The following is a 23,697-nucleotide window of genomic DNA, read 5'->3' on the forward strand; positions in this document are numbered from 1 at the left end:
ATCTCTCAATGGACTGTATCCCTCCAACCTCATCAAGATGGCAAGGTGGGCTCCTCGCCAGCTCGTGTTCACCGAGACCACACCGCATCACATCTGCATCACGTTATTACAGGGATGTAACACATCGGCCTGCCGGGAGAGCACGGCCTCCGGTCTCACAAACTTTGCAAACCTGCTCAGGAGCCAGCAGTGGCTCCTGCTGACTGCAGGACTGCGTCCAAATTCCCCAGCCTGGCATGCACGTCCTTAACACAGGCACTGTTTCTCCCACTGGTTCCTAAAAGGCCATCTGCTCTACTTGCATTCCCTGAAGTACTGTGTTTTCCTCTGCCTGTGCCTGTCCTCAGCCTGGCAGCTCCCCTGACCCTCACCTTCCTCACCTGCCCCCATCCTGCCCCGTCTGCCAGGCCAGTTGACCTTCCACCTCCTGGCCACCCCCGGAATTATCCAGGGGTCCTCCCTCCTCTATAAGCCTACCCTGACCTCCTGCGTCTCACGACAGGCCGCCAGGTTCTATGTAAATATTTTCTGGGTGAAGACTGGGTGAAGGTTGGGGCCACGCTCCCTACAAGTTGCCATGTGTGGCGTCAGTGCTTGGTTACTAGAGGAATTCCACTTAAATTCTGCCAACCCCAGGGCTGCAGCTACCCGGTCCTGCCCACCCTAGCCCTTTCCCCATGACAGCCACCTGGGTGGGCCGGGCGGGAAGCTGCCCTCACTCACTCACCCCGCCTTGCCTCCAGCCTCCATGTGGTTGGCCAGCGTGACGTCGTTAGACCAGACGTCGAACTGCCACTTCCTGAGGCCAAGGACGCCACAGTGCACTCGCCCGCTGTGGATTCCCACACGCATGTTCACGTTGACACCTGTCACCTCCCGGACCAGCCTAGGGATGGAGTAGGGGTAAGGCCGGGAGGGGGTCAGGGCCATGCGCAGAGAGGTCAGGGTGCGTGAGAAGGTGCAGGGGTCAAAGAGTCATTTCTCTCCAGGCCAGCCCAAATCCAGAGTCTGAGACTGCGCATCCTGAAGGGCAGGGCTGGGCCCTGGTGCCCAGGGGCTGAGGGTTGTGAGAGGCGCTGCTTCCCAGCTTGCCCGCAAGGTGGCGCAGTGCCTCACACTACGCCCCAGGCCCACTGCTTCTCCCCAGCGAGGGCACCTGAGCCCGCGCTACCCTCAGTCAATAATTAAGTTGTTCTGAAAATGCAAGCGCACGTTAGTGCCGATTTGAGTCGACAGGAAAGTTATAGTCACTCCAAACCCCACTCATGTAATTCTCGGATTTACCCACATTGCTGCTTCTTCGACATTAGCAGGATAATGGAGAAAAAGAGAACATAGGCCCTGCCCAGGAAAGATAGGGGAGCTGGGGCAGGTGCGGGGGACCAGGGGTGCTCCACGTGCTAGAAGACAGCGCCAACCCCATCACATGTACCACGCACGTATTCGGGGCGGGCCGCCTATAGGAGGGGGAGTGCGATGGAAGCTCTACAGCTCTGGGTATGCGTCTGGGGCCCGGGGTCTGTGGAAAAGGGAGCCGGTGCTCTGGGGGGAGGGTCACAATGTGCACTTCTTGGGGACCTGGACCTTCCTTGGCTCCCTGGGGATGGACCCACTCAGCCAGCCATGGGGCCGGCAGTCTGACTTGGCCTGGTGGGCAGGACCACCGTGTGGGCTCCAGCTCTCACCCCACCCCACCACTGAGAGGCTGACACCTACCACAGGGAATATTTATGTCATCCATCTATTTCTCTCGTCCTGGGATCAACTCTGCAAATACCTCTGCTGGAGCTGTGCCTTCCATCCACAGGGCCTCTGGCCACTGGCTTAGGTTGATATCTCTCATTCTACCTTTTTGGCTTCACTCCAAGGCCACCTTCTTCATGAAGCCTTTCTGGGTCCTCCCAGTGAAATCAACTGCCCCCTCCCGGCCCCTCCCACCGCAGTTTGCCTCTCTTACCTGATGGTGTCCACTGGGCATGCCTGGTATCAGAGCAACGGGAGTCCTGGCCCCTCAACAGGCTCTGTGCTTCCAGGCAAGGGACCCCCTGTCTAGCCCGGGCACACAGGGGCACTCGGCAAACACTGCCGAAAGGAACTGAGCCAAACAGGATGGACCCGGCCACCTTCTGGGCCAGTTACTCTGACCTCTGACCTTGCCCACTGTGGCTTTTCCTTTGCCCCACTCAGTCTACTTCTAAAGCTCCCAGTTTTGGAACCTGGACGCAATCTCTGGCCTGCTCCCTTGGCTGACCTGTAAGCTGGGCTTGTCCATGTTGCCTAATGACTGGGGCTCCTTCTGTGGTCAGCAGTGACCAAGCATCGGCCAAAGATCCTGGCTGCTACTGCCTGCAGGGAGGATGGGCTTTCTTAAACGGGAGCACCTGTGTTTGCATCCACCTGCCTAGCAGTATTACCCTGGGGAGCCGTTTAGCCTCTGTGAGCCCAACCTTTCTCATCTGTGAAGACATGGGACTGGTGACTTCTACCCCTGGCTGGGTGGTTGTGAGAAGACATGAGGCCTGGGGTGCAAGGCCCTGCCATGGCACAGGGTACAGCACAGCCGCCAGCCAGTCCTCCTTTCCTGGAGGGGTGACTCCATACCTCCTGCTGCCCTGGAGTCTGCAAAGCCCTCCCTTCTTCCAGGACATGTCCCTCTGTGCAGAGCTTCCCAGGCTGCTGTGAGCACAGGAGCCCGGGAGGAGGCTCAGAGCCTGGAGGTGTGAATCAACCCTCCGGTGTGGCCAGGGTCCTTGGGAGGTGGCTTTGCCCCACTATTTCCCTGCTTCCATCAGTCCAACACGAGTCAGTTACTCGGGATATGGGACAGTCCCCCTGCAGACCGACGGTCCCACTGGAGATGGACAGTGTCCCCACAGGCGGGCAGTCACCCTGGAGACGGGCACTTACGAGATGGCCTCAATCATGTCCATGCCCATCTCCACGCAGCAGTGGGCATGGTCAGCCCTGGCTTCAGGCAGCCCTGAGACGCAGTAATAACAATCTCCCAGGATCTTAATACGTAAACAGTGATTCTCCTGGAAAGCAAATTAATTTTAAAAATTAAAAATAGTAGGAAAGAGAAGTGGGAGGGAAAGAAACAGGAAGCAAACAGATTCACCCCATGCCTGGAATAACTTGCCTTTTAGGGCAGCGAGCACAGACCCAGTGCCGGCATGAGGTGTGGCCCCAGCCTGGGGACAGGCTTATCGGGAGCCGTGGGGGACGGAGGACAGGCTGAGCCGCGCTCGAGAAGCATTCCAGCCACCCCAGGCCCAGGAACTCACTCTTTTGGCCACAGCTGAGGCCCAAGAAGAATACAGCTGGTCCAGTGTGGCAGCAAATGGGGCAGACTCATCAGGGTGAGAGGCCCCGAGCTGAGAGTGAGGGGCCCATCCCACTCCCAGCCCTGCGACACGCTCTGACTCCTGGTCTACGGTTCTACTAACAGTTTTATGACTCTCCTTTTATGAAAAGACTGAAGCAGAAGTGAGATATAACCAAAGCTCGCCTGACCCCCAGCCTGAGATTTTTATCCAAGACAGTTCTGCTAAGCCAGCAAGCACGTGCGTGCTAAGACAGCCATAGAGCGGAAGCACCCGCCCGCTGCAAGGTCACCCCTCAGGCCGCAACCGATGCATAACTGGGATTGAGATGGACTGTCATTAATCACCAATTCTGAGCTGTCCAAGTCTGCTTCCCAGAGGTTACTTCGTGAAGCTGGTACGCTGGGACCCAAGTATCTGTGTGCCCTGGACTCTCCTTTAAGGCCCTTCCAAAACCCAAGGGCTGAGCATGTCCCCGTTCACCTCGCCCACACTCGGTGATAAAATCAGTGAGGTGTGAGGCCCACCATCAATGCCCTTGGAGGCCCTTGGCACCGTCTCTCATCCATGATCTGCCTGGTGTCCTGTGACGGCCCAGGGGACGTGTCCACCTCTCGGTGGACACTGCAGTAAGTGGGCCCCGACACAGGACTCTCCAAAGGCACAGAGCATCGCTCCGAGCCACAAAGGCTGGGAAAGGACGGCAGAGTATAAACAGGGACTAACGAACGTGTGTCCCTCACCACTCCATGCCCGGGGAGGGGGTCACTTCCAATCTGTCCCAACGTGGAAGAGTCCTCTTTCCATAAGTCTCTTGGGTGACACACAGCTGTCTGCAGGCCAGTTGAGATTCAGACTCATTTATTATTTTTTTTATCACTCTGGCCACCCTCATCAGCAACGTGGCTCTGTGGCACCGAATTTGCTCCTCCAAACACAAATTCCACAAATTCAGGGGTCAGGGCAGCATTTCCTGCAGGCCTCACCACCCCTTTCCACCGATGGAGGGCTTGCTCCCTTGCGACCGGTGACACTGTGAGCATCTCTGAGTGTGCGGCGGGGCTGACGTGAGGCGTGAGGACACGCAGCCACAGCCTGTACGGCCCCGCCTCCCCAGTCCCCGATGGCGGACTCCGCAGCACCCTACCCCAGGCAGCCCAGATCAGGCCACCCTTCCGGCCCCGGCTCGGGCACACAGGGTCCCCAGGGCAGTGGGCAAAAGGTGACTCACTGCAGCCAGCTTGTCGAAGCGGGCGAAGAGCTCGTTGAGGGTCATGACGAGCTCCTGGGCAGTGCACTGGGACGCCAGGCTGGTGAAGCCCTCGATGTCAGCAAACAGGATGCTAGAGAGACAGGGGGCAAGACCCCCGTGAGGAAGGAAGGTCAGGGGGACGCAGCTGGGGCCACCCTCCGCCTTAGGAGGGCTGCCAGCCAGCAAGAGTCCCGGGAGCTCCAAACGGCTGCTGGGGAGGGGAGAGAGAGAGCTGACGCTGGTGGTCTCTCTCAGCTGGTAGGGAAATGCCAGGCCAGCCCTCCTTTCTGTAACTCCCTGCACCCTCGCTCCCACCCAGGAGGAAAGGGGGGCCGAGGCGCGTGAGGCCGGGGGGCGTACGTCTGCCTGAGGCCATGCAAACAGGGCCTGCTCCCCTCACCCTCAGCCACCTCTCAGGCCTGCCCCCCGTTTGACCCCTGAGCAGCCCCCTCAAGGTAGCTGGGTCCAGGAGAAGGGTCTCTGGTTCATCTTGTCTGGAAAGTGTTTCAGGCCCTAATGGCGGCCGTACAGAGGTCTCACTTCCCAAACCCACACACAGGGAATCCAACCCCAGGCCCTCCATACCGAGGGAGTCCTCTAGAAGAGACAGAATAAAGAGGCCCAGGGAGGAGGGAGAGGAAGACACAGCCAGTAGGCGTCTCTGGAAGCCCCCCAACTTGTCCTGCCGGCTCCTTCGGCCTCATCCCCGGGGCCCTCGGGTGTACCCGCGGGTCCCTGCATCGCACGCTGTGATCTTTCATCTGTTCCCGAGACTGAACGTGTCTTCCTTTTCTTTCCAAACAGACTACGAGAGGTGAGGCCCCAGGGCCAGAATGTGTAAGGGCCCCAAGAGTTTTTTCTTAAAATGGACACAGAAATGCACTAACTCTTGTGGGCTGAGATGCTCCTGGTGGCTGGGCCCGGGGACTGGGGTTTCCGACCTGCCACCTCACTGAGCCCTCCAGGCAGCCCTGAAGGGGGGCCCGGTGGGCCCATCCCAAGATGAGGAGCCTTGGGGAAGAGCCACGGACGGTAGCTTGGGGGCTCTTCCCCACGGCCTCTGCTCTCTCCTCTGATCCACGTGGCTCCCGAGGCTCCGGACCGACAGTCTCGCTTCAAATTAGAGTGTAGAACTAAACATGCCTTGTCATTTTATTTGGAAAATGTGTGTTCATGCATTAAGCATATCTTTTCATTCTGCTATCTGACATCCGGGGTCTTCCTGACCTGGGGAGCCTGCCTCTCCCAGGCCAGCCAGTTCCTAGAGATGGTCAACCACTCGCCTTGGAGTCCAGAGCCTCCCACCCCAGTCAGGTTCCCACACCTGGCCCACCACTCCCCTGCCCTACTCACCCGAGGGACAAGTGCCAGGTAACTCGGACAGTCCTATGCCTCAGAGCCCACCGACATTATTCAAACTAGCCAATCCCAAGCCTGCTTACCCTGCCTCACCCATTCCTTCCTGCAGAAACCACAACAGAGGCTCTAGCCCATGTTTCCCCTCACGCTGCCTCCTCACTGACCCCTGTGCTTCCCTGTATGGCCCCCCAGCCCATGGCGTAACGCGTCCTCTCCCCTCGGGACCTGTGAGTAACAAACTGTCTTTTCAATGGCAGCCGTCTCCTGATCTGTTGGCCTCACCATACCTGGATAATAATAACACCTACATTTTAAAATAGTTGGACATTGTTCTAAGCACTTTACATGTATGAACTCATTTAAGCCTCACAACCACCCTTTGAGGTTGGAATCCTTTTCGAGGTAAGAAAACTGAGGCACAGAGAGGTCGAGTCACCTGCCCAAGGCCACACAGGCTCGTGTGGGTCCACAATCCAGGAGTTAAGCCAATAAGTACTATGCTGTCTGTTGGCCCCATAGTCATCTTAAATGAGTAAAAGCACAGTTCACTGGTCTGGCATTGTATACGGGGCAGAGGGAGGGGGAGGGACAGGTGTGGGCTGCCGTAGGCGGGCAAGTACAGGACTCCATCGTGAGGGGACACGCTCTGCACCAGCTTACACGAGGGGAAGTGGGAGCGCATCTCGGGGCTTGGGCTAGGCAAGTACAAGAAAAGTACAGGAGGGCAGCCCCCAGGCCCCGAGCCCAGTGCTGTTTCCCGGCTCCGAGGCTCCTCTGGCCATCCTGACCCCAGTTCAGACCAGCAGACAAGTGCAGGAGGAAAGCCAAAGAGGGTGGGAGAAATGGGGGAGCTGGCAAGAGAGGAGACAAGTGAGGGGGACGGAAGGAAAGGTAAGGAGGAGGAGCAGAGAGGAGAGACTGTCAGCCCACAGGACTCAGAAACCAGACAAGCTGCTCCGGAGTGGCAGCCACGGGGCCGGGGCTCAGAAGATGAAAGGGAGCCGGAGCCCCCATCAGGCTTTTTTTTTTTTTTTTTTGTGGTACGCGGGCCTCTCACCGTTGTGGCCTCTCCCGTTGCGGAGCACAGGCTCCGGACGCGCAGGCTCAGCGGCCATGGCTCACGGGCCCAGCCGCTCCGCGGCACGTGGGATCCTCCTGGACCGGGGCACGAACCCGTGTCCCCTGCATCGGCAGGCGGACTCTCAACCACTGCGCCACCAGGGAAGCCCCCCCACCCCCCATCAGGCTTTGAGGCCTGGTGTCTGGCAGACAGGCTCAGAACCCCGCCCGGGGGGAGTCTGCCGGCATCCACACTGGTGAGAGAGAAGCACGTGAAGGGAAGCGGCCATGCTCCAGACGCTGACCCCGGCTCCCCAAGGACGTTTAGACCCCTAGCCCAGCCCACCAGCCACCTCCCTGGCTCTCAGTCTCTCAGAAGCCCCACCCCACCCGGGAAGAAGGGAAAGGTCTCTCCTGGTCTACGTGAAAGCACCATGACACAGTTGTTCTGGAAATTCTTCTTTAACTTAGATAATCAAAGCCAAGGGGAGTTGGGGTCAAGACAGCTGCTCCGGAGTCAAGAACACCTTTAATAAGTGTCAGTATTTCGAATGCAAAGCCGCAGGCACCAGGCCCAGCAGCTGTTCCACACTGGGTCCCAGGCTACAGAGCAGAAGCCTGGCTTTGGGGGCTGATGAGACCCTCCCCCATGGTGGGAAGGAAAAAAAATCTCCAAACCCGGCAGAGGCAGGAACGCTACTGGGCAGGGTGACCCGCAGCACCAAGCCAGGGAGAAGAGGGAAGGAGGAAAAGCACGGGCCGCCCCTAGAAGCACTAGGCAGACGTGTGTGGACCAGGGCTCGGGGGCCTCGCTTCACTGAGCCCTGAGCCCTGCAGCTGCTTGAGCTCACCTAGCCACTCAGCCAGCATGGCCTCTGCCTGCCACGTGTGCACATGGGCAGACCTGCAACCCTTCTCCTTCTCCACAGGGACCTGGCTGGGCCTAGGAGAGCACTTTCTCCACTGCAGCGTTCATCTGCTAGACCAGTGGTTCTCAGAGCTGGTGTCCATCAGAATCCCCCTGGAGCTTTTATATGGAGAAGTCCCGGAGCCCCATCCCCAGAGATTCGGACTTCATCGGCCTGGGGTGGGGCTCTGCTATTGATTGGTTTTGTTCTGTTCTGTTTTGTTTTGTTTTATTGTAATCTTCCCTGGTGACTCTAATATGCAGCCAGGGTTGAGAACCAGGGTACTGGTTTAAACGTCACCTTCTCAAGGCTTCCTCCACCCTATTTAAATCTACAACCCCTCCCATATGTCTAAGTCCCTTATCTACTGTATTTTTCTCCACTGCACTTTTCACCATTTAATATATTATTTATTAGTGTTGTTGTTATTTATTATCACGCTCCTGTCTGCCTCTCCCCACTAGAATGTAGTCTTTGAAGGAGGGATTTTTTGTTGTTCTTTTGTTTTTGGCTGCATTGGGTCTTCGTTGCTGTGCACGGGCTTTCTCTAGTTGCGGCGAGCGGAGGCTACTCTTCGTTGTGCTACTTACTCTTCATTGCGGTGCGTAGGCTTCTCATCGCGGCGCCTTCTCGTTGCGGAGCACAGATTCTAGGCACGCGGGCTTCAAGTAGTTGTGGCATATGGGCTCAACAGTTGTGGATTGCGGGCTCTAGAGTGCAGGTTCAGTAGTTGTGGCTCCGCAGCATGTGGGATCTTCCCGGACCAGGGCTTGAACCCGTGTCCCCTGCATTGGCAGGCAGATTCTTAACCACTGCGCCACCAGGGAAGTCCTGAAGTAGGGATTTAGTCTATTTCTTTCAATACCACATCCCGGCCCCTAGTACCGTGTCTGGCACACAGAGGAACTGCTCAATACACAGGACATAGTAGGTGCCTGTTAGTTTCCTAGGGCTGCTATAGCAACGCACCACAAGCTGGGCCACTTAAGACAACAGAAATTTATTCTGTCCCAGTCCTGGAGGCTGGAAGTCTGAAGTCAAGGTGTCGGCAGGGCCAGGCTCCTCTGCGACTCTGGGTAGAACCCCTCCTTTCTTCTTCCTGCCTCCAGTGGTGGCTGTCAATCCTGGTGCTCCTCACCTTGCAGCTGTGTCACTCCAACCTGTCTCTGTCCCCATAAGGCATTGTCCATGCGTATCTGTGTCTTTGCATGGCATTTTCCTCTTCCTATAAGGACACCACTTATATTGGATCAGGGGCCCACCCTCTCCAGCATGACCTCATCTTAACTTGATTTCATCCACAAAGACCCTATTTCCAAATAAGGTCACATTCACAGATACGAGGGGTTAGCACTTCAACGTATCTTTTAGGAGGGCACAGTTCAACCCACACAGTGTCTAATATATATTTGTTGAATGGAAGAGAATATTCATAGTGTAAAGCAAGGAAGAGGCAGGACCAGTAACTCTAGTAGCTCTTCCTTCTATCCCACTGGGCCTCTTGAGGTCCCAAGCACGTTATCTGAGACACGAGTGTGGGGAGCCCCGGGCCTGGCACCCAGCAGATATCCAGCAGTGTTCACGGAACAAGCGGTAGAATAGTGATGGAGGCCAGGCATCTTCCTGGTCTGTGCCAGAGGACATCGGAAATGACATCCATGTGGACGGGACCTCCAGGTGCCTTAGAAAGCCTGACCCTCCGGGACTTCCCTGGTGGTGCAGTGGTTAAGAATCTGCCTGCCAAAGAAGGGGACACGGGTTTGAACCCTGGTCCGGGAAGATCCCACATGCCGCAGAGCAACTAAGCCTGTGGGCCACAACTAATGAGCCTGCGCTCTAGAGCGCGTGAGCCACAACTACTGAGCCTGCGTGCCACAACCACTGAAGCCCACGCGCCTAGAGCCCATGCTCCACAGCAAGAGAGGCCACTGCAATGAGAAGTTCACGCACTGCAATGGAGAGTAGCTCCCGCTCGCCACAACTAGAGAAAGCCCGCGCACAGCAACGAAGACCCAGTGCAGCCAAAAAATAAATTAATTAATTAAAATTTAAAAAGAAAACAAAAAGAAAGGCTGACCCTCCCTCCAATCTGCTGGGACCTATTCTTCCGTAAAAGAAGTTCTTTGGACAGCTACTGAGGAATCAGGGAGGGGCAGGTTGCTGGTTCCCTTCCTTCAGGTGGTGTGACAGCGACCAGCAGCCAGGGAGCAGGTTGCTCCAAGCAAGGCTTCTAGCTGGTGCAGAGCTGGGACAGGTCCCACGTCTCAGCCCTGCAGCCTCTGCTCCACGCTGGTGGAGACTCTGCCACCTCCACATTCCCCCACCTCCTGTCACAGGCAAAGTCACACTCCTCTGCCTCCTCGGGGGAGGATTCTGCTTCGTGTCTGTCACTTCTGGAGGCTCCTCTGTTTTACGAGGCTTACCCAACGGCAGGCTGTCTGTTCTGCTGGCCAACATTGCCTGATCCGCTCCTTGGTAATTCCGAAGGCCATTTTACAACAGCGCGGGGCCCAGACACGTGGCAAGGTACTAATTCGTCGATTAGCTCCCACTTGAGAGCTCGTCTTGGCAACGTGATCAGGCCCTCGTGGTGGGTCTGCGGAAGCTGGGTAGGCCCGCTCCGGCTGTGCGCTCCTCCCTAATTGCCTGCCGTCCATCACTCATGGTCGCCTGCATTCTGTTCCAGAGGCAGGAGCGGGCAGGCTCTTCATCCCAATTACCACAACAGGCCCTTCAGCTCTGTCACAGCTTCAGCTCAGCCTTCCCACATGCAGTTTTGGTTAAGTGCCTTTCCTCACTGTTGCTCCCTCTCACTGCCAACAGGCTCTAGGACTTATGGAACTGCCGGCATCTGATCCCGTTCCTGTGCAGAAGCCACATTCCATAGCATCTCTGAACAGCCAGGAGCTAGGGGCCTGGGCGGGCAGCAGCATGAGAACCCACCCGTCTGAACTCCAGCACTCCCTACCTGGCACGGAGAGGGAACTTGAGAAATGCCAAGAAGAAAGCCATCCGTCCAGGTGGGCCCAGGAAGAGCAGGGGCTTGGGGAAACAGAGGTCATGGGGTGGGGGCCGGGAAGGGAGCATGGCAAGGTCTCAGCCCAACTCCTGGGACTGTGGGCCCAGAGGCAGCGGAAGGTTCTGGGGAAGCAGGGCAGGAAGTGCCCTGGAGGCCCCCAGTGTGTAGCTCGGGGAAGCCCAGCCACAAGCCAGGGGTCTCTTCCGGACCAAGAGGGCTGCCCCCTCAGCATCGCTCCATTTGCTCCAAGCCCTACCACCCAGAAAGCCACCCAGGTCCAGGCCCCTTGTAAGATAAAGGAGGGTCAATGGGCCTCTGCCGTGCCCTAGGTGAGCAACACAGTCAGGTGTGGTCCTATTAACACCCAGCTGAGAATGGGTTCCAGATGACTGGGCATTTTCTGAGGGGCGGTGGAAAACGATCAGCGGGGCATCTGAACTGGGAGCAGTCAGAGGACCAGCCCGAGGACACAGGCTGCGAGAGGCAAAGGGGGAAAGCCAGCGAGAGGACGCTGAACACACTGGGTGTTGGTACACATCCACCTACAGGGAGAATCTGCCCTGGGACAGCCGTGCCCTCTCCACTCCCACAGAGACGGGACACCTTCCTTCAGGAAGCAGAGGGTTCTGTGACAAGCCTGACCACCAGGACCAGGTCCAGGGGGTCTGGGATCAAGGTATGTCCTGGGATCCCCACTGCCGGCCTCAGGGCCTCCTGCCGACCCCATTCCAACGCCCCAGCGCCTCGCTCTTATTTCTGCCCACCGAATCCTACTCCCCCCACCCAGACAATGAAGCCTCATGGCACTTGCAGGCTTTCTGTTTCCAGAGTCTGGGGAAATGCTTCCTAAAGGAGAAACACTGAAGGGAGGGGAACTGCCCCAGAACCAAGACGCAGTCGGGACCTCTCAGTGGTGAGAAGATGGGTGCTTTTGATTTTCTTCTCATGCTGCTCTTATTTTCCACTTTTTCTATAAAGAAACTACATCCTTTGTATAATAAAAGTGTTAATTTTTAAAAGATGGAAAATAAATCACATTCTTCTTTCAGGCCTTCTGAAAGAAGATTCTAACCCTTCCACCTTCACAATGCCTTCTTTGACTCACCCTGCCCAGAATCAGCCTTCTTAGGTCTGAATTCTTATTAGAATCAGAATCACAAAGCACAACTGATTCCAGCTGTTTCCAAGATAGCCTGACATGTTTAACTGGTCAGTGACCCTGTGCCCCAACTTCTCTCTCTTCTAGTTTCCCCAGGGCCCCCCATTTTGAGTCCAGAGCAGTGCTGGCTCCATTCCCCACTGATCCCCATTCTGTGTCCCAGGACAAACTCAGGTCTGTTGTCAAGACCCAATCCCAGGCAAGGCTGCGAAGAAACTGGAACCTTTGTGCACTGCTGGTGCAGAGGTAAAATCGTGAACCACTACGGAAAACAGTATGGGGCTCTTCAAAAAGTCAGAAATAGAATTACCGTATGATATAGCAATTTCACTTCTAGGCATATACCCAAAAGTTTGAAAGCAGGGACTCAAGGAGATATTTGTACACCCACGTTCATAGCAGCACCGTTCACAATAGCCAAGAGATGGAAGAAACCCAAGTGTCCATCTACGGATGCACAGATAAACAAAATGTGGTGAATACATACAGTGGAATAGTATTCAGCCTTAAAAAAGTAAGGAAAACAGGATACATCCTATAACATGAGTGAACCTTGAAGACATTTAGTGAAATAAGCAAGACACCAAAGGACACATACTGGATGATCCCATTTAAATGTGGTACCTGGAAGCCGCCAAATACATAGAAAGTGGAATGGTGGTTGCCAGGGGCTGGGGGGAGTCGAGGAATGGGGAGTTAGTATTTAACGAGTAAAGAGTTTCAGTTCTGCAAGATGAAAAGACTTCCGGAGACGGATGGTGGTGACGGTTGCACAACAATGTGAATGTTCTTAATACCACTGAACTGCACCCTTAAAATGGTTAAAATGGCACATTTTATACTATGTATATTTTACCACAACGAAAATAATTAATTAATTGATTGACTGATTGAAAGAAAAGACCCAACCCCAGCGGCTCCAGCTGGGTCGTCAGCCATGTTCCCAGAGCACCCGGCTCAGCCCTACCTCACCGGTGAGGGCTGGATATTCCTTAAGGGGCGAGCATGGTGTCTTTTCCATCTCCTCTTGAGTCATGTCTGGCACACAGTAGCAGCTCAATCAATGTTTGTGGAATGAATGAGAGGATAATATAAGACCACTTATATCTATAATTGATACAGAAGATGACAAGAAAAGAATACTTTTCTTAATATCAAGCTGGAGACAGGAAAGCTGCATGTTTGTGGGCCACGCCTCTCGTCCATCCGCTGGCTGGGGACATGGGGAGGTAAACATTTTCAGTCTCTGCCCACAGGGTGCACAATCGCCCACGGGTATCAGAGCATCGCAGACGTTGCGGAGTGGTCATTATAATTCAGAACCATGCTGTAGCTGAGCCAGACGCCCGGAGTGACCTGGGGACGCAGCCAAGCCCTTGAAGGAGACAGGAGAGGAGCCGATAACCTTAAAGGGGGAGGTTGGGGAGAGACAGGGAAAGAAGGGAAGGGCGGGGGAAGGGCAGCCCTCCCCAGACCCTGCTACACCCACCCTGTGTAGGGCGAAGGTGTAACCTCACTTCCACCCCCGGGACAGCAGCTCCTCTGCCAGGCCCCCAGCTCCAGCCCCACAGGGCTCCTGGGTCTCTGAGAATGAGGCTCTCATTCAAGCCAGTGAGTCAAGACTGCACCCCGCCCCGCCCCGGCACTCCTTCAGCAGAGGACCAGCGCCCCCTGGAGGAGGTGGCCTTCTCTCCGCCCCCACAGAGAGCAGAGTCCGGAATGATCCCACCATGCAACCTGTAAAACCTAAGGGCTCCAGCGTACTGGCCAATCACGTACAGGTCTTTCTCATCCAGCAGGGACCCTTGCGGAAGCAGGGGACCCTTCAGTACCCTCTCAGGCCTGGCTGGGTGTTCCCTTCCTCCTGAAACCTCTGGGGTTACCTGACCTTGACGCTCACCTGGTAGCCTGCCCAGAAGCCTGCTCGGCTTCCGCAGGACAAACAGTGTGCAGCCACCTCCTGGGCCTGGTGCTTCCCACACTGAACACTGTAGCTGCCCTACCCTTCCAGCACCCCTGCAAGAAGCCCCAGGGCCCCCCTCCTACAGGCTCTGCTCCTCAGTGACTGAGAGGTGGGCTGTCTAGCACCGTATTCTGTCAGAATGCAAAGTCCATGTCGCCAGGTCACTACCCCGACTCCCCATGTGATGCATCCCCAATTTACTAATTAACCTGTTGTTTGTGTGTCCTCCCAAACAGAAGAGGAGCTTCCCCATGACAGAGACAGTGGCCCCCCTCCCATTGCCAGCACGGTCCTGCCTCTGGCTAAGTGTCTGAGAGCACAGCTGGTGATTCCCAGCGATGGAGGTAGAGGTGAAACCTCTGCTGAATGGATGAATGGAAGGACATCACCATTCCCATGTCACAGATGAGGAAACCGAGGCTTAGACTAGGTGACCTGCCCAAGTGCCCACAGCTACTAAGTGGCAGAGCGGGGAGTGAACTAGCCTGCTCAACACAGACACTCATCTTCCTCCACAATGGTGACCTCTTGGCAGGGGGAACCCGGTGGCACCTGGGTTCTGGCTGCATCAGTACCTTTACTCTGCTCCCTCATGTGGTACGTCCTCTGGGTGTCCCTTCCTCCAACCCCCATCTCCCTCCCCTCAGAGCAGAGCGCCAGGAGCCCCCAGCCCAGAACAGCCTCCGCTGACATGTCCCGGAGGCCCTTGTCCCAAGAGTAGGGACAGCACAGCCCTCCTCTCACCCTGGCGCTGTGGCTGCAGCAGGGCCAGATGTCTGGGGGGAGGGGAGGGTAGGCAGGAGGGCTCTCAAGTCACAGGTCTGAATCCAGCCACGGCCCCAGCCCCAACTGAGCTGTCCAGCAAGGGGGGCTGAAACATCTCCACCCGACACATCAGACAGGAGAGGCATCTGGGGGGCTCCACGGGGGTCTTGCGGGTTCCTTGGCCTCTGGCCTGCCTCAACCCACAGCCAGTGGTGGCCCAGCACCAGAGCATCCAACAGGCCCCCCCGGAATCCTGAGAATTGTATACTGTGCAATGATCCTCCTCGGGGCCTGGGGAGAATGAGGCCACGGAAAGTGATGGGCACCTGTCTGTCCCCCTTCCCTGCCCAGGCCAAACTCTCTGGCCACCCATTAGTCTCTTCTCTCCCTTAGATCCAGGCCCATACTGTCACACCTCAGAGTTGATTTATTTTTCTTGTGGCCTTGCTCTCAGTGGGGTTAGAGAACAGCATGTCATCACCCTGTCTAAATATTACAACTCCACAGAGAATTGACGAATGTGACTCATCACCCTTCCACTCCACACTGAGAATCCCCAGGCCTTTCTTTGCTGATAGGAGTGTGGTAATAATCATAATAATAACAGTAACAATAGCTGCTCCCAATTAGTGAACACTTGTTCTGTGCCAGATATTGTGCTAAGCGCTTTCCTCATATTATTTCATTTACTGTTTTTCTTTTTTTTTAAATAAATTGATTTATTTTATTTTTGGCTGTGTTGGGTCTTCATTGCTGCGCACGGGCTTTCTCTAGTTGCGGTAAGTGGGGGCTACTCTTTGTTGAGAAGCACAGGCTCTAGGTGCACAGGCTTCGGTACTTGTGGCTCGCGGGTTGTAGAGCGCAGGCTCAGTAGTTGTGGCGCACGGGCTTAGTTGCTGCGTGGCATGTGGGATCTTCCTGGACCAGGGCTCGAACGTATGTCCACTGCATGGGCAGGCGGATTCTTAACCACTGCGCCACCAGGGAAGCCCTTCATTTCCTCTTTAACAAACCCTGTTAAGTAGGTACTTTTCCTATCCTATTATGCAGATGAGGAAACAGGTTCAGAGTGGCTCAATGCCTGTAACTTGCCCTGGCCACACAGCAGAGCCAGAATGACATGAAGGGCCGCCTTGCCTAGGGCCCCAGGGTTAACCACTGGACCCTGAGTCAAGCCCCAAAGTGCATTTCTACACTGTGATGTCATCCCTCCACCTACTACTCAACCCCCAACCCAAGCCAAAGGTTCAGCCCAAAACCAGAGACCAGAGCAAGCAATGTGTTTCCACCAAGAGCAGCACGCGGAGGCTGATGAAACAGGGAAGGGGCCCCAGCGGGATATTTGCATATGATTGCTTGCGGCTGGCCTCTGATGTGTACCAGCCACCCCTAGTCCTGGCAATTTCAGAGCCAGAATTATGTCTGTCCCCGTGAAAATGATGGCATCTTAGCTCTTCTGTCCTTTCATCTCTTTCCTGATTGCTCTTATTGATCCTGAGCGCATTCTAGAACAGACAATCCCCACCCCCCATGGCTGGGTCTGATTCTGATTCTTGCCGTGCCGATGCTCTAGCCACTCTTGTGATTCTTGTATGGACCCGAAGTCACAGCCTTTGTGGGAGTGGAGGGGGGAGGGGGTGTCACCCAGAGCGTGGGACACTCCGTAGGGCAGTCACTGCGGAAGAGGCCTGAGTCAGCCTCTCTGACCAAACCCTTTTGCTGGAGGGCTGTGGGTCCAAGAGCCAGCACCAGAGGGACGGGAAGTGAGACGAAGCCCCCCCATTTGGGAGGACAGAGGGGTGAGAGGGCAAGGTACTGGACAGAGATGCAGAGGAAGCCAGACGTGGCAGCCGTGCCAGCCAAGCCAGCCTGAGAACCTGTGCCTTGAACGCCAGACGGTTCCTGAGTGGTGAATTTTCTGGATTTCCTTTGGGCTCCACTTTTTAGTTTAGTAAATCTGCTGAAAGCTCTGCTGTGCTAAGAGCAGTCAAGGAAAGCACCTTCTGTCCATGCTCTGCCTGGAACAGAGCCATGCCAGGGCCAGCGGCGTGGTGAAGACGGGACCAAGAGAGAAAATTACAAAGGGCGGAGCTCAGGGGTTTGTATGTGTTGGGACCACTTGGCGGGTCACTCCTTCCCACCTGAACTTTGGACCTCTGGGACTTGTTCAGATAAATAAGGCTGTTTCTTTACATGTCCTAAGGTGGGGCCCCCCAGATTTGAGGGGCAGCCAGCAGACAGGAAAGGCCCCGTGGCTCCTGAGTCGCACACACGCAGGTGGGAAGCCAAACCTCTCTCCTCCTCTCCTCTGAGTCCCCTCTTCCCTGAGGGCTCCTCAAGCCTCCTTCCTACAGTCATCCACAAACCCCTTCTGCTGGCGTATGAAATAAATCTGTCAAGTAGTCAGACCAGGTAAAAACTCCAATACCAAAAAGCTTTCGGGGCGATTCCCTCACTTAACCAGTTATGGATCTTGGACAAGTTAATCTCTGTGCCTGTTTATTCACCTGTTAAAAGGAGATAACAATAGTACCAACCTCTTATATTTGTTGTGGGGATTAAGCGAATATACAAAAGCGCTTAGAACAGTGCTTGGGTTAAAGAAAGCTCTATACAAGCATTAACTATTGCCAGTGATTATTCCACCATGTGAGGACAGAGGCAGATGTGACGAGCTGAGGACGGAGACCTCGCATCAGCACCACCTACCGAGGCCTGGACCCCACCTCCCTCTTGAGGTGAGCCCGCAGCCCCTCGGGACACCTCCTCGGCGTGGAGACTCGGCCAGGGCAGCTTTCTTCCTGAGAGTCTGAGGCTGCTGCTGGCCACACTCTCCCTGCCTGACAGTGGAGTGTGGGTGGGCGTCATGGGGCTGGGATACTCTGAAAACTGAGGACAAATATATTGTCCAGGTACTATTTTCTCCCAAAGGCTTCAAATCTGTCTTGGGAGTTGGATGGAGGACACACGGGCAGAATGGGCAGTGTCGGATTCCGGGGCACCCTGGGGACTGGGCAGCTCTGTCCACTCTGCAAGACAACACATGCCCTCCCCACTCCTGCTGCCATCAGCCTCACCTCGAATGTGTGTATTTGTGTGTGCGGGCACGTGCACCCACGCACAATAATTTGTATTATTCTCTTTAACCCAAACTTGAAAATTCAGCCCAAACCTCCAAAATGTCCTCTTTACACCGACCTTAGAGGACTCATGGGTCCTAGGAAAACTCGCCCAGGGAGGAAGCAACCCTCTCGAAGGCAAACGCAGCAGCTCCTTTTCTGGGCATGTGGGAGAATTAGCAGGCTCTCCAGGAAGCCATGCTGGATGAAGGCCACTGCGTCGCTTCATGTCCCCGTGGAACACAGAGGCAGATTTTGCACTCTGTTAATCTACATCTGTTTGCTCGCCCCTGCTGTCAGAGCTTCCGTCTAGGGAAGCCACAAACACACACTAAAAGGAGCGTGGGCTTCAAGGTGGGCCGACCTGGGCACACACCGCTTTACCACTCCTGGCTGAGTGACCTTGGCCGGGGGTCTTAGCCATTCTGAGCTCAATCTCTAAACAAGGGATGTTAATAAGGGTCCCCACCCTGCAGGGCTGTCAGCCTCCTGACAGGATTAGCAGCGAGGTGGATAATGCCTGGTACAGTGCCTGGCACACACTGGCTTAGAAGGCATGGAGGCTGCTGGATGGTGGTGAAGATTGAGACAATGATGGTGACATGTGGGTCCCAAGTCTGTACTTTCTGTCTCCCTTGTTAGGCTAGGAGTTTCCCCAAGAGCTGGTGGTGTTGCTTTCTCCTTCCTCCTCCTTGCTGCAGCCTCACCTCCTCCCCACCGATACTAATTCACTTAACAGACCTAGAGGGGCAGGGCTGGGGTGCCCCGGACAACACACGTTCCAAAGCCACCAGACCACCCCGTTGGGCTGTGCCCTCGTGAAGGGGAGGGAAGGGACATGTCACCTCTTTTGGGGTTCAGTCTTCCCACCCTGCCTTTGCCCCCCAGTCTCACCCCTACCTCACGTTGTCATGTTTCTGGATGTAAATTTTATGGAACATCATATCCTCCTGTTTGGCATTGATGTCTGCTTTCATCTCCATGGCAACGTGACGGGGAAGGACAGACAGCAGGAGCCGCTCCTAGGGAGGGAAGCAGATGCTTTCATCACAGCTCCTCCCCCTGCCTGGCAGTCCCCTCCCCTCCCCAGGCTTCACTCCTCCCCACCTGAGCCCCCACCCACAGGGCCCTGGAAAACTTTTCAGGCTCTCCGGAAACTCATGGAGCTAACGCTTGTATGTGCTGGGTGTGGAGTCATGCCCCAGGGCTACCTGGCCCCCATCTCCCTGGGACAGCTCCTGGTTCTTCCGCGTACCTGGGGAAAAGTACTCCTGGTGAATCTGTAGTACCAGGCACCTGGGGTCAGAATCCTGGGTGTCACCTGAGACTTTGGGCAAATGACTGAACTTCTCTGAGCCTCCAGTTCCTTATCTATAAATAGGGATGGGGTTGTTGGGAGCTCTCGATGAGATTCGTTCAGTCACCAAATATTCACTGAGCACCGCCCATGTTCCTGGCGTCATGCCGGGTGCCAGGAGTGATAACCGTGAACAAGACGGGCAAAGTTCCTCCTTCACAAATTCCCAGTCTTGTGGGGCTACAGGTACTACAGGGCACTGAGCAGGGTGACCTGCCGCAGGCTGGGGAGAAGCAGGGTGGTCACAGAAGGCTTCGTGGGCACCAGAGGATGACCTATGAAGGAGGGGGCTCCATTTCGACGTAGGGGTGGTGGCCCAGGAGGATGGGAAAGCTTGCCGACTTTGAGAAACCAAGAAATTAAGACCGGCTGAAGGGGAGGTTGGAGAAAAGCCAGGAGAGGGGCCAGGGCCACCCTGTGAAGTTGGGTAGGGTCACGGCAGCCCTTGATGGGGTCTGGACTTGGCCCCCTTTCTGTGTTCTCCTCCGGGGCCTGCCTGCTCCAAGAGGTCCAACCTCTACCTGCACCCTCTGTAGCCCCCTCCCCACACCAGGAGCTCTGCCAGGCTCGCTCACGAATCCTCTCATCTGGAGCCTTTCCTCTGGCGGTCTCCAGCTGTCCTCATTCTCTCCACTCCTTCAGCACCGGAAGCTGGGCCACTCTCTCACGTGGCCCTAAGACTCTTCTGCTGCTCCCCTCCCTCCTCCTGGCCTCTGGGAGCAAGGTTTCCATCAGCGCCTCCGCTGCTCACCTCCCACACCCACTGCCTCGGCCGGCTGCCCGCCTTATGTCTTGCCACCAGCAGATGACATCATGCCCACACCATGCTCACCATGCCCCCGATGGTCCTTCTTCTCAAGTTCCCTGCCTTTGTCCATGGCACCCCCGTCCTCCTGATCACGAAGGTCAAGGCCTTGCTCCTCAACTAGAATCACCATCCTCAAGTACTGCTGCTAACCTACCTCGGGCTCAGCCCTCTCCCAGGAGGAGGGTCCTGGCTCCAGCTTCCAGCATCCCCTTGCCACCCTGGGCCTTCTTACAGACCCCCTGATCACTCTGCATTTCAATGTCAATGGTCTGTTACTGGGGTCTCCCTGAGGGTGGGAACTGCGTCTTGTTCAGCTCCAGAGCTGACAGCCTATGCTTAGGAAACTCTAGTGGACGAGTGAGGAATGGTGCTCTCTGTGGGCTGGTCTGGCCACCCCAGACATCAGTGCACACGGCCATTAAAGGCCGTTTCATATTTACTGAACTCTCAGTGAACAGCTGCTGGTGATAAAAATATCAATACAAGCTAAAGGACAATTCTGTGGAAATACAGGATGACTGGGAGAAAGTGTGCTACAAATTGTATAGATTCATGAGAGACCTTCCTACATTTATAACTGGCTCTGGGGCTGAGGGCCAGGACGAGTGGGCAGGGGCTGGCTGGGGAACAGTGCTGAGTCCCCTCGTCAGGTGGCACCTGGGAGCATCCTCAGATCCAAGAGCATCCTTTCCTGCAGAGGGCAGGGGATGCCTGACTCTGGGCCCCGGCTCGGTGAGGAGTCCTGTCCCCTGGAAGCATGCCTCCCCTCCCCAGTACCTTGGCCTGAAACATGGTATGGCAAACATATTTTCTCCCCCAGATCCCTGTGGAATTTCTGGAATGTCCAGCCTGGCCAGGGCCAGTGCAAGTAAACTGTGAGGCACTGTAAATGCTAATTTTTTTTTTTTTTTTTTTTTTTTTTTTGCGGTATGTGGGCCTCTCACTGTTGTGGCCCCTCCCATTGCAGAGCACAGGCTCCGGATGCACGGGCTCAGCGGCCATGGCTCACGGGCCCAGCCGCTCCGCGGCATGTGGGATCTTCCCGGACCGGGGCACGAACCCGTGTCCCCTGCATCCGCAGGCGGACTCTCAACCACTGCGCCACCAGGGAAGCCCTGTAGATGCTAATTTTACTGGAGAAGGGACAGGACCCAGGAGTGAGGGGGAACATTCCCTGATCCAGAGGGGAAGGAAGGTATCCTGATCTCACGTGAGAGATGCTGGGGTCTCGAACAGGGATGAGAGGGGGGCTTTTGAGGCAGGTAGGAGCTTGGGGGTGAGCAGGGTGCAGACTGGTGAGGTAAGCTTGTCAAGAAGAGACAGTGGGAAGACTCAGGGACACCCCTGGGGACAGGTTTCATTCAAGAGGCTGGACCTGGAGCCCAGATGGGGCTAAGAGAGCACATGGGAAGGCCAGGCCTCAGACTGGACTGCCTGAGCTGGGGACTTAGCCAGGCACAGCGGCCGGGCGCGGGGCTGGAAGAGAAGCAGGGGCAGATGGTGACTGGGGGAGGGCCTGGAGAGGCTCAGCAGAGCTCTCCCCCCGGCTAGGCATCTGGATGTCACCAGCCGTGGGCTGAATCCAGACAGAGGCAGAGAGGCCCTCACACTTTGGCAAACTCTGTGCTCGTGGGGTGTTCACAGCGCACACGCCGTGCTGGGCGGGAGGGCACAGATGACTACTGCCGTCCAGGCCTCCGGTTCCCTGTCCTCACGATTGAAGGCAGACCTCCGTGTTTACACCTGTCGTCGGCCGACACGGTGTGCAGCACAGAAGAGGACTCCTCCTCCAGTGTTCGTGCAGGGTTTGGCAAGACACGAACCTAAGAAGAGAGGGAGGCCCCTCCGCTTTGGAGTAACCTTATCTCTGAGAGCCAGGACGAGTCCAAGTCCAGTGGGAGCCCCAGCACCCTGCTGACCTGCCCACTCTCCCCCGGGGTCTCCCTCCGGGCCTGCTGTCTGGGAGCCATGCACAGTCTCAGAGATCCCAACTTCTATCTGGTTCACACACAGGAGAAGGCACAGTGGTGAGCCAGCCAGACCTGAACCCCAAACAGGACACCCCCAGGATGCCAGGTAGGGAACCCTGACAAGTCCTCAGTCCTTGCCCCGCCTCAGCCAGAGGAGTACACAGGGGCAGGTCCCTCTGCCCGGGGCTCACGGGGAGAAGCCCCCGAGTCTGTGAGCTGCATGCATGGCCTGCCTCCCGGCCCAGGAGTCTCCTGAGGGTGAGGGTTAGGGTGAGACACAGTCGTCTTCCTTTCTCTGAACTAACCAAACCCCAGAGATCATCACAGAGGAAGTGCCTAGTGAGGGTGCCACAGGGGCTGGCAGCTTGGCCTCCTCTCCTCCCCCCTCCCCCCTCGCCTGGCGGGCACCTTGATCCCAGGAGGGAAGGCTGATGCTCTCACCACCCCAACTCACCAGCCCCGGGGGAGAGGCGGAGGGCTGCTTCCTGCCGCCCGAGCTGCCTGGTTTGCTTGCAAACCCCAGGGAGACTGAGGACGCAACAGGCAGGGGCAGGGCTAGAGCTGGTGCTCCAGAGCCGCCCCTAGAGCATTCCCACAGAGCCAGGAACGCTGGGCTCCCTCCAGGGGAAACGTTCCCCATAGGCTGCGCACCCCCCCAGGGAGGCGGGGCTGGACAGCTGCCCTGAGCACAGCTGGTGGGCAGGCAGCAGCTGGGCCGAGGCAGGCCCCCTGCCAGCTGTGCTCAGGGCAGGAGGGCCTCACTCACCTGCTGCTGGTTCTCCCGCTGCGAGTGCAGCCGAGCCTGGATGCACTCCCGGGTCTCCTGGAAGGCCTGTCTCTGGGAGACCTCAGCCGGGTAGTGGGTGCAGACGCCCACGATGTTGGTGCAGGAGAAAATGAGGACATTGGAGACGAGCTGCAGAGGGAGAGAGGAGGACACGGAGCTCAGGCCTGGAGCAGGCACCAGGCCCTGGAGCCTCAGCCATGACCCTCCCAGTCCCAGAGCTCGGAGCCCCCCCGGCCCCACGGTAGCAAACACACACCTAGCTGCCCGCAAACAAATGCCAAGGGCACCCACCCGCAGCCAACTGCTGGGAGTAGCCAAGTGTCATCAGTCAGGCTCTCTGATGTCCTCAGAGGCTAAAGCTTGGCTGGCCTGTGACAGAATATGGCCCCAAGGATGCTGAGTCACTGAATACTCGCACTGGCCGCGTCCACGGTACCAAAGGCTAAAAGGTTAGGTGTCTTGGGGACGCTGTGACAGAGCTGTGTGTGTTGGGGGCGGCAAGGGCACGGCAGGGAAGGCTCCTGGAGGGGGACAGGGTTTCATTGTTTGAAAGTGCGACAGGGTCCACATAGGACAAAGGGCTGCTCTTCCACAGAGAGGCCTTAGCTGGCTCTTCCCCAGGAATCAGCTCCAAGAAGCAAATACTTGCTGATACCCAGCACTGCGTGAAGTCCTCTGGGGACTGAGGGAAGGATGAGGTCCCTGACCAGCAGGGCTGTGTCCACACAGGTCTCATCTCTTTCTCTGCACCAGCACCAGGGCCTCCTGACGACCCCACCAGCACACCTGTTGGCAAGCACCCACCATTACCCCCACTCCTCACGGATGCCCTCCTCGGTGCAGACAGAG

The 23,697-nt window shown here is 56.4% G+C and overlaps 1 protein-coding gene across 1 annotated transcript in view; it reads right to left on the reverse strand.

The window, feature by feature from the left end:
- Positions 1–22,975, reverse strand: part of ADCY5 (adenylate cyclase 5) — a 68,821-nt gene extending 45,846 nt beyond the window's left edge. Inside the window, exons 1-5 of the mRNA XM_027106594.1 lie at positions 22,828–22,975; positions 18,827–18,948; positions 4,555–4,666; positions 2,908–3,035; positions 728–886 (exon numbers count right to left, since the gene is read on the reverse strand). Coding sequence (XP_026962395.1) covers positions 728–886; positions 2,908–3,035; positions 4,555–4,666; positions 18,827–18,909 — 482 coding nt within the window. The 5' untranslated portion in view covers positions 18,910–18,948; positions 22,828–22,975. The remainder of the gene's footprint in view (positions 1–727; positions 887–2,907; positions 3,036–4,554; positions 4,667–18,826; positions 18,949–22,827) is intronic.
- Positions 22,976–23,697: the final 722 nt, after the last annotated feature.

The sequence above is a fragment of the Aethalodelphis obliquidens genome, unplaced genomic scaffold, assembly GCF_003676395.1.
Source record: "Aethalodelphis obliquidens isolate GAN/ISIS:26980383/991018 unplaced genomic scaffold, ASM367639v1 scaffold1, whole genome shotgun sequence".
In the NCBI taxonomy this organism is placed as follows: Eukaryota; Metazoa; Chordata; class Mammalia; order Artiodactyla; family Delphinidae; genus Aethalodelphis; species Aethalodelphis obliquidens.